The sequence below is a fragment of the Microtus ochrogaster genome, chromosome 8 (assembly GCF_000317375.1).
Source record: "Microtus ochrogaster isolate Prairie Vole_2 chromosome 8, MicOch1.0, whole genome shotgun sequence".
NCBI classification, from domain to species: Eukaryota; Metazoa; Chordata; class Mammalia; order Rodentia; family Cricetidae; genus Microtus; species Microtus ochrogaster.
The window spans coordinates 11,698,763-11,709,441 of record NC_022015.1 but is presented as its reverse complement, the minus strand read 5'-3'; the positions used below and the strand labels follow the sequence as shown (position 1 = coordinate 11,709,441).

At 34.8% G+C, this 10,679-nt stretch overlaps 1 protein-coding gene across 1 annotated transcript; it reads left to right on the top strand.

Annotated features, from left to right (window-relative positions):
• Window positions 1-3,863: 3,863 nt before the first annotated feature.
• LOC102000701 (olfactory receptor 507) lies at window positions 3,864-4,809 on the top strand. The gene has a single exon (XM_005351087.2). It carries the CDS (start codon window positions 3,865-3,867, stop codon window positions 4,807-4,809), a length of 945 nt encoding a protein of 314 aa, XP_005351144.1. The 5' UTR covers window position 3,864.
• Window positions 4,810-10,679: the final 5,870 nt, after the last annotated feature.

Sequence of the window (10,679 nt, the reverse complement as noted above, 5' to 3'; positions counted from 1 at the left end):
GACCCCCAAAACTCCACCAAAGAACTTTTACAGCTGATAAACAGCTTTAGTAATGTAATGTTTTCAAGGTATTTTACATTTTTAAAAATATTTGATAGTCAACTTTGGTACATATTGCATTTTACCTGTACCCAAAGTCTCATGTTTTTGTCAAATACATGTTCGTTTTTGCTTTTGGTAAGGGTGAGAATCAGAGGTGTTAGGCCTAGTGGGCAGTTCTTAATTTACTAGAGACATGCCATAAAGGATATTTGGTCAGAATGTTTTGTTTCTTCTCTTCATTTACTATAAAATGAAGATATTTGTTCCACCATGTTTGATCATGATAAAATTCAAACATTAAATTCCAACATTAGATTAAGTTATATTCATGAGCTTGTAAGGACAAAAAGAATCAAACAACAAGAAAAACAACAGAAATTATTTTCTACCAAAGAGCCAAGCCTATATAGGGTTAGGGTTTATATATGTGATGATCACATTTGCTGCTTTCAGAAAATTTCTTCTTCACAATTTCAGAGAATTTCTTCTTCACAATTTCAATGTTGGATTTATAATCTTGGCTGCTCCTTTCTCCTTCACTTTAGTGTTTTAGAAACAAAATCCATCTTTTTGCTTGCTTATAAAATAAAAGTAATTGATGTTTTTATTCATTCATTTACATTTTCAAACAATCTAGAATGGTGTCCAGTGATAGATTTCAAATATATAGTTTAACCCATCGGATGTAGTTCCAAATGAAAAGAGTCAAAGTGTAATACAAACTCCTATATAAGATCTTGACAATAAAACTAAAACATAAGTGATTTAGGCTATCAGAAAAGGTTGAGAACTGATGATAAAACAAAAATCAACAACAAAGACGTGGGGGGGTGATGTGCCACAGGCAAAGGTTTGACAGTGCAGGTATTGTTGAGAACCTAAAACCTGAGAAAGGATTGCAGAATGTGAGGAACATGTCAAATAAGGTAGTACCTATGTGTGTAAATTGTGTGAATGTACTATTTCATTCATGTTCATTGAGGCTTCTGTTCAAACAATGGCAGAGTTGTTCACTTTAACCAGCCTTGTGTTACATACAACTGAAGTAATTGAAAAAAATCTTAAATATATATTCAACATTAAATTATAGCTTACAGAATAAATATTTTCTAAGTATCCCCCAGAACATGATAAATCAGTAGACCGAAAATTATATCTATGCCTGTGTGTGTGTGTGTGTGTGTGTGTGTGTGTGTGTGTGTGTTTTCATGGTCCCTGAAAAAGTTGTTCAGAGTTTTAAGAATTACTTTATTCAGGGAATTGGACAGTGAACAAAAGAGCTTTGATGGTGGAATTTTGAAAGTTGATTAATCCTCAGGGCTCAGCCACTATATCAAGGTGGCATCAGAGATAGAGTGAAAGATTCCATAAAATTAAGATTATCAGGAATCAGACTGAATCTTCAAACTGAACACTGTTTCTACCTACCTTCATCATAAAATAAAAGCTAAAATCTGCTTGAGGTGGGAATTATGAGCTATCAATTATTACTTGAGGACAAGCCACATGTATTTGTACTCATAGTTTTCTATATAACAATATCTTATATCTTTGGCTGTGAAAAATAAATGTTTCTTAAATAACTGCTTTTTAAAAAAGCAACTTTACATCTCCTCCCTCACCATATTCCTCAAGCTACCTAATGAAGGGAATTATATCACTTAGTAGAAAACACACTGAGTGAATGGTATTAAATGAAAGAAGAAAATATTGACTATTTTTATCTCAGAATCGACTACCATGAAATTTAAAATGAACCTAGAATTAACATTTGTTTAAGGAAATCCTGTTATCACATATTCCTAATAATGAAAGTCAAATGAAAGTGCACCAATACACACATTAAAAAATCTAAAATTGCTCCTTGAAATTTATGTTTATATGTCATAAATGGCTTATTTCACCTGAGATAACGGTCCCTGGGGATTTGAATTTATATTTGAATCCTCAGACTCTTCAGAGACTTTTTCTCAATGGTAAATAATGATTGTGGGGGACAGCTATGACACTATAAAAATATGATGTAATTATCTTCACTTTCTACTTTAGAATGAGTCCTTATTTCAAAAGGTGAGTGTCCTAACTTGCCTCTACCAGTGGAGAATACTTTACTCGTTGAAAATATGTACCTATTTAGAAGTTGTAGTCAAGAAAAAAGTCAGGTATAAATAAGAAAAATTAACATGATTTATATTTTCATAGTCAAATTCCTGTGATTAATCAGGCATAGAGATTAGCTTTCATAGCACTCTTATTTATTCACATACTTAGAAGGCTTGAAGCCCACATGGTGTCTAATGGTGTGTAAGCTTAGCACCAAGAAAAAATGCTAATAAATTCAAAACTTTGACATAGCTTGGTGATTTTTTGACTAATGCTTCATGAAAAGGCAGACTTTGTTTACTGACTAACTACTCTAGTATCACAGGCTCTGGGTACCTTGGACAAACACAAGAATATAAGGGTAAAAGTCTCAAGATATGATAACCTGCTCCTAGTTGGGGAGCCTGGGTAAGCTTGATATTCCAGGTTGAATATTTATTCTTGTACTCTGTTGAACATCACATTATTTCATTCAATTTTATTCCAGCTAGAAAACATTATTATGTTAGGAGAGGATTGATAAGTGTGTGAATAAGCTCATACTAATATTATTAGAAATGTTATTCACATATTTGTCAATGATTAGGCTGATAGTGAAAAATAACCATAAGGCAATGCTTTGATAGGTAAGTAAATATTTAAATAATTTATAGCATGTCTTCCCATTTATAATATTAGTTCTTCCAAAATATTGTAAAATATTCTATTTCTCACTATAAAAATTGTCCTTAAGTTAGTCAGATAGTTGACAGACTTGATGACCTACAAAGCCAAGCATGGGCCTTCTATTAGAAAACTGACTTCTTGTCTCCACCAAATTAACACATTCCTCATTTTCTTTTTTTTAAATATTTATTTATTTACTTATTATGTATGCAATATTCTGTTTGTGTGTATGCCTGCAGGCCAGAAGAGGGCACCAGACCTCATTACAGATAGTTGTGAGCCACCATGTGGTTGCTGGGAATTGAACTCAGGACCTTTGGAAGAGCAGGCAATGCTCTTAACCACTGAGCCATCTCTCCAGCCCCATTCCTCATCTTCTTGTCACTCATCACACACAGTATAGTAAGAGCAGACTGAATTCACACTGCTTGTAGTTCTTGTCTTCTTTCCATTGCTTCCTAGCATTAAGACTGACTTCACCCCGCCTGTACTTCATGTCTTCTTTGCATTGTTTCCTCTGCATGGTTAATTTCCTTAACATTTCAAAATCACCCTTTTTATAAACCATGAAATTGAATCACTAAGATTTATAGTATTATTTCATGGAAACAGCAGGAGAGCACTGTATAATATATTTAAAGTAATTTGGAAAGTATTCTTAAAGACCAGAAAATACTTAGGACTCCATTGCATAATTTTGTATTTTTACACCTTAGTTCTTTCTTTTACATAGGACAATTCTCTGTTGTTTTCAAAAGTCTCACAATTTACACATTTAGGATTAAACATAGTTAGGTATATTTTATTATACAAAAATATAAAGACACATTATTTGAAGGAATTTTCTAGCATTTCATTTTGAAATTTATTAAATAATCAATGCATATGAACATATAAACACTGGTAACCCAATGTAATACTCTAAAGATATGGTTTAAAGAATGCATTTATTTGTACTATATATGTGTTATTGAAAATATAGCCACATATTTACAAATCCTTTCATGTAATATCTTCCTCACAGCCTTGTTCTGGCAGCACCTACACTCTCCCATGGATCTCTTGGAGGATGGGAACCACACTGCAGTGACAGAGTTCATTTTATTGGGCCTGACAGGTGACCCAGTCCTTAAAGTCATCCTCTTCACCATCATCCTGTGCATCTACCTGGTGACCGTGTCTTGGAACCTCAGCACCATCCTTCTCATCAGAGTCTCTTCCCAGCTCCATCACCCCATGTACTTTTTTCTGAGTCACTTGGCTTCTGTTGACATAGGCATCTCATCTTCTGTCACTCCCAATATGCTTGCCAATTTCTTGGTAGAGAGAAACACCATCTCCTACCTTGGCTGTGCCATCCAACTTGGCTCAGCTGCTTTCTTTGGATCAACTGAGTCCTTCATTCTGGCTACCATGGCTTATGATCGTTTTGTGGCAATCTGTAGCCCACTGCTTTATTCAACCAAAATATCCACACAAATCTGTGTCCAGTTGCTTATAGGATCATATATTGGTGGTTTTCTTAATGCTTCTTTTTTCACCATTTCCTTCTTTTCTTTTATATTCTGTGGACCAAACAGAATCAATCATTTTTTCTGTGATTTTACTCCATTAGTTGAACTCTCCTGTTCTTATAACAGTGTCCTCATAATTGTTGATTCATTTTCTGCTGGATCCATCATTGTGATCACAGTGTTTGTCATAGCCATCTCCTACACCTACATCCTCATCTCCATTCTGAAGATGCACTCTACTGAGGGCCGCCACAAAGCCTTTTCCACCTGCACTTCGTACCTCACTGCAGTGATTGTATTCTATGGGACTGTCATCTTCATCTATGTGATGCCCAAGTCCAGCTACTCCACAGACCAGAACAAAGTGTTATCTGTGTTCTACATGGTGGTGATCCCCATGTTGAACCCCCTCATCTACAGTCTCAGGAATAATGAGATTAAGGATGCTCTGAAGAGACAGCTAAGTAAGAAAATGCTTTCCTAGAGATCTCTCTAACTTGTTATTTTGTCACATGCTATGTAATAGTGATATGCCATAGTATTAAAAGGAAAGTGGGGCCTGGAGAGATAGCTCAGTCATCAAAAGCACCAACTGTTCATCAAGAGGACCTGGGTTCAATTACCAGCACCCACATGGCAGCTCACAACTACATATAACTCTAGTTCCCGGGGATCCTACACCCTAAAAAAAATGAAACTGGGTATTGATGATTGAAATGCATGATATGGCATATTACCAGACTTGAATTTTGGCAGTAAATATACAGGGTGAGTGTTCATACATCAGAAAGTAAATGACATATTCATAGTAAGTTATACATTTCATGCATAACCAAAAGTACTTCAAAAAAATCAGATGTTCAAAATTATTGTTCACTTTTATTCATATTTTAAAGTAATTCTTTTCTATGTAGAAATTACTGACTGTATAATTTTTAAGTCTGTGTCCATTTTCAATAACATCTACCCTTAAGTAAGTGTTTATGATAATTATAGCTCGAACAAAGATATTTAGAGAGAAAATGACAAGGTAGAGCAGACAATAAAATTGTTTCAAGTGTTTTATTGCAGTAGAATCATTTATTTGAATAAAACTTTAACACTCATAGGCATTAGATATATTCTCCAATCCTCTGATGCTAAAACTGACTGTTTATGAAAGGAGCATTCCGTGTAGGGGATGAGATATTATTGGCTATTATGCTGCCCTAGGAAACTTTTTTAAATTATGAGAGAGAATCTAGAGCTTGTCAGAATCAATGTGCTCTATCTGTAAACCATAGCCCCAGCTTCCCTGAGAATCTTTACTCTTCTCCATGTGATAATAACAAGTATATTTATTTTTCCCTCCCAACTTGTTTCCTTACACTTAAGGATCCAGTCATTGAGTAAAGTCATTTCTGTAGGAAAATAAAAATATGTTTTCTCCCTTTCTTTGTTGTTATACTTTGCCAGAAAGTCCATACATTTGAGACAAACATGGTCTACTACTGTTCATTGCCAGTATCTCTACTTTAGGCTGATGTCTTTTATAATAAATAGTGCCAATAAGTTGGCTAATTTACTGTGTCACCTTGACTATGAGATGATACCCACATATTTGCTCCAATACTGCTGTAAGATTTGGGTGGTGTGAGTAGGTGGTTAGTATCCACCACTAATCAAATAAAGCAGATTATCTCTCAATATAAACAGCTTTTTCTGATCAGCTCAAGGCTTTAAATAATAGAGTTTTTGAGAAGTTAGTCTTCTGCCTCCATCACAGCTTTGGAGTCTAAGCTATTGCAACAGCTCCTGCTAGTATATTCTAGATGGTCATCTACCCTATGGATTTTAAATGACCAGTCATGCAATTTCATGAGAAAATTGCAGACACACACACACACTTTCCATCTTCCTGTTTCTCCTTGTATATATGAATTTTATGAGGTAATCCCATAAAAATCTGTTAGAAGAGATACTATGTGTGAGTGTGTCTGTGTATACATCTATATACATACACATATATGTATGTATATTTATGTATAGACTTGTTTCTCTGGGGAAGCATAACTGATACCACTGCTCACTAACTTTCATTTTCTATGTCTTGGATTCTAAATGAGTTTAGGTATATAACATCAACAACCATGAAGTTAAATTAACTATATTATTTTGTAAGCATCCAAATTTTTGAATGGGGTTATTTGTTGATTATTTGCTTTCTTGTTTGTTGTATTTTTATTTCTTTATATATTCTGGCTATTACTCCTCTATCAGATGTATAGTTAGTGAAGATTTTATTTTACTTTTTGGCATCCCTATTCACATAACTGTTGATATCCTTTGAAGTGTAGAATCTTTTAAAGAACTACATTCTGGAAAGTCATTTCCTGTACCTATGGCTTGCAATGAACTATTTTTATTTTCTTCTAGAAGTTTCATAGTTTCAGGTTTCACTTTGAGGCTTTTTTGTTCATTTGGAGTTTATGTTTTTGCATGGGTGATAGAAGTCTAATTTCATTCCTCTGCATGAGGATATCCATTTTTTCTGAGCACCATTCATGACTTGTTTTCCCATAACGCTAAATGTTTCATTTGGGTGTTTAAAATGCCTTTTTGTTTCTCTGAACTCTAATTTCCACATGTATATAGGAATTCCATAAATTTAAATAAATAAGAATCCTCAATGAATGAAAAATTTAATTCAGGAGAAAAAACACTTTCTCTGTCTGAAATCATTTATTTTGTTGGTTGTGGATATGTTACTGGACATGTAAACAGTCTCTACTAACAAAAAAGGTCAATGTCACAAACATTTGCCATCCTTTAAGTCCTGCTCCTTGAAAAGGGAAATTATCAGATTTGTAGAACTCTCCAACAAAAGGAGACTGTTTTGACACTCTTAGTAAGTTCCTTCTATCCTAAATATGGAGGGCTCCACATCTTAACTTCCATGATGGATTGTATTAGGCTAACCTTCTTTAAATGTAACTGAAGAGTTTGGATTAATAATTTTGGTGCTCATTATTTTTTTTAAGTTTTGGGATTCATATGAAAGGAAAGCAAATGAACTGCTTGGGTTACTCAGAACCAGAGGGACAGCACAGAAAAAAGTCTCTTTAGTTTTATGTTTTCATTTACTGAAGATAATGTAGAGCTTCCTCCAGACCCCAAGATAGGCACAGACAAGAATCTGCAAGCCTGAGCTTCCTAACTAAGTTACAGTTAAAGATTGGCTCTGGTCCAGTGGAAACTTCTTGGACAATACTTGCAATAATTCATACAAACACAACTGAAGAAGTATGACCCTCCAACTCACCCTCTTTCCTGTGGCTCAACAGGGTGCACAGCTGTTTCATCTTCTCCTTTTTTCTACTCTCACTACCTGGGTCTACAATTATACTGGGAGAATGAGAACCCCCACATCATCATGCAGCCTAGCGAGATGGTATGTTAGCTAAATTTTTTGGCAACTTGGAACCAGCTAGAGTCATCTGGTAAGAGGGGACAGCAGTTAAGAAAATGCTTCCATCAAAATGGCCTGTAGGCATTTCTGTAAGGCAGTTCTTGCTTAATAATTGATGTGAAAAGGCTCAGCTTATTGCGGTTGATGCCACTCCTGGGCAGACGGTCATGCCTTTAAGAAGGCAGGCTGAGCAAGCATGCTGAGTAAATCTAGTAAGTGAATAGTAAGCACTATTCAATCACTTTCTTGCTTCAGTTCAGCTCCCAGCTCCCAGGTGCTTAAGTACCTGGTGCTGAGGTAGGCCTCAGTCATTTACTGTGTCATGGCAATGTAAGCCAAATAAACCCTTTTCTATACAAGTTGGTTTTTGGTCATTCTGTTACCACAGCAACTGTTGCTACAAAAAGAGAGAACAAAATTGGCCAAAAAAAATGAAAACCAGGGCCCTCTAATGTAGTGGACAAGTGGAGCAGTACAGTTAAGAACATTCAATTGAAAACTAAGATAAAACAGAAGCCAACCCAGAAATGAACCTCCAGATAAAGCATTTGATGACAAAACTAAGAGATAGAGAAGACATTACTTGTGGTCAGAGATGAACGGGAAAATTGGGAAGGGAGGGAGATCCTTATAGTTATATCTGACAGCATGAGCAATATTCATGCTGATGGTCATGGTCTGTTTCTGGACAGTACTTCCATTCCACTATACTGGTTGTGACATTATCGTAGGTGTGGAGAGATGCAGCCAAGTACACATGAGATCTTTGTGGTATTATCTCCCACTATTGCATGTAAACTTCTCCCTAATTAAAAATATAAAACTAAATTTAAAAATAAAGATGATCCCATGAAGAGGTATTTAAAATGCGCTTTGTTTCCAGAAAGCTTTTGAGTTTGAGCTAAAATTATTTCCACTGCACTGTACCCTTCTTTGCTCCTGACATTTCCAATATTGTTAGAAGGATGTTTATCAATCCATGAAGTTTTCACCTAAAAAGTGCATCAGCACACAAAGCTTAGTTGATAGTTGCTAGTAGATAACATGTATTTATATGAACATGTGTATCTGCAGTTTTCTGTCCTGATTGAGTTTCAGTGGAATTTTAAAAGCAAGATAGCTACTCAAAAGGTCATTTCCCATAAGATACAATTTCTCATAAAATAAAACATAGTTTTTCTTTAAATTGGCAATTTTTTGTTTGTCCTTGAGGCATTGACACTGACAGGAAATAATTTTCAGTTTCTGTTGATATAGGGAGTTTGTTTCTCATTTTTATATCAGAAATTATAAACACTTAAATGATACATAAGTAAATAGTTCCACATTTGCTTATTTCTATTATAAACTCATGGCATTATGGATACTATCTTACTCAAGAATATCACCAGGTGCCATGCTTTAAAACAAATCAACGGTGAGTGTTGTATAGTGTATGCCACTTACCTAGGGTTCCATAAGTTCTCAGTGACTAAGTCAGATCCTTATCCCTGTGTTGTGTGGATAAACCAGTCATGTCATTTCTGTATAATATGATGTATCCATGCCATGCAATGCTCACTTCAGCTTAGATACTGTTATATTCGTATATTTCCTATAAAGGATTAAATTTCATACCTCTGCTACACATGAAAAGTATTACAATAGAGTTTGGACACATGAAAGCACACTGTATATAATGCTTGGTATTGCTCAGTAAATTCACATATACTATTATTAAGAAGTAGTAATATTTATTCACACATGTATGACATAGATTTGGAAAGAGTAATATTTAGGTAGGGGAAAGAAACTAATTTTAAAAAGAATAAAGGCATAGGAGAGGTTTGGGGATGGAATATGGTCAAAGTATATGAGATTCTTGAATAAAACTGCCATGAAATGTGGGACTTTGTGCACTGATTCAGAACTGATCATTTTTAAACAAATTTAAAACATAATGACATAAGGCTGTAAATGACTAAACAGACACAATTTCCAAGGTCAGTATTGCTATTTCTCTCATTCTTTCCCACCCTCCCCGTGTGTGTGTGTGTATGTGTGTGTGTGCGCGCGTGTGTGTGTGTGTGTGTGTATGTGTGAACATGAAGTATCCCTGACACTGAATTCTTGAGAAAAATGAGTTTTTCTGTTGTGGAATATTAGTTGAAGATGTATACATTAATTTATGTTATAGAATGTTTGTTTATTGATGCAATGATGTGCTGTATTCTTTTATGTTGCATTTGTTTAACTGTGTGAAACTGTCTACACCTGATTGTTCCAATAAAAAGCTAAAAGATCAATAGCAAGGCAGGAAAAAGGATATTGGGATGGCCAGCAGCGAGAATAAGTAGGAGATATCTGCTAAGAGAAGATGGGGGAGTGAAAGGAGAAGGAAAGAAAGACTGCAGAAGCCAACTACCCAGCTACACAGCAAGCCACAGAGTAAAAGGTAAAGAAAGACATATAGAAAGGTAAAACCAAAGAGACAAAAGATAAATAAGATAATATAAGAAAAAATGAATAGAAATAAGCCTAGCTGGGCATTCATAGGAAAGGAAAAGCTTCCATGATTTGGGATCTGTGTGGCAGGCCCTCCGAAGAGTAAAGGGTTAAAATATAACAATTACATCATTCTATTTCAGTTGTTCTTTATTCCTCATTTGAATATAGACTAACAAAAAGCACAAAAGATATGTTTGTTACAAAGGAAAAAAGAAGTACTAATTTTTACAGTTCATTCATCAATTAATATTTGCTATTTTATGTGATGTGGTACATGAAAACATTTCTTCTGAAATTTAAGCATAATATATGCATTTCTGTCATTCATATTATATGGCTGCTGTAAAACATAGGTTGAAATATTGTATTCCATTCTAATATCTGTCTAGTTTTCTTTCAAGGCAGAGTGCTTGACGTAA

What these genes read in the sequence shown, in the direction of transcription:
- LOC102000701 (XM_005351087.2), top strand. Translation starts at nt 3,865, where the DNA reads ATGGATCTCTTGGAGGATGGGAACCACACTGCAGTGACAGAGTTCATT.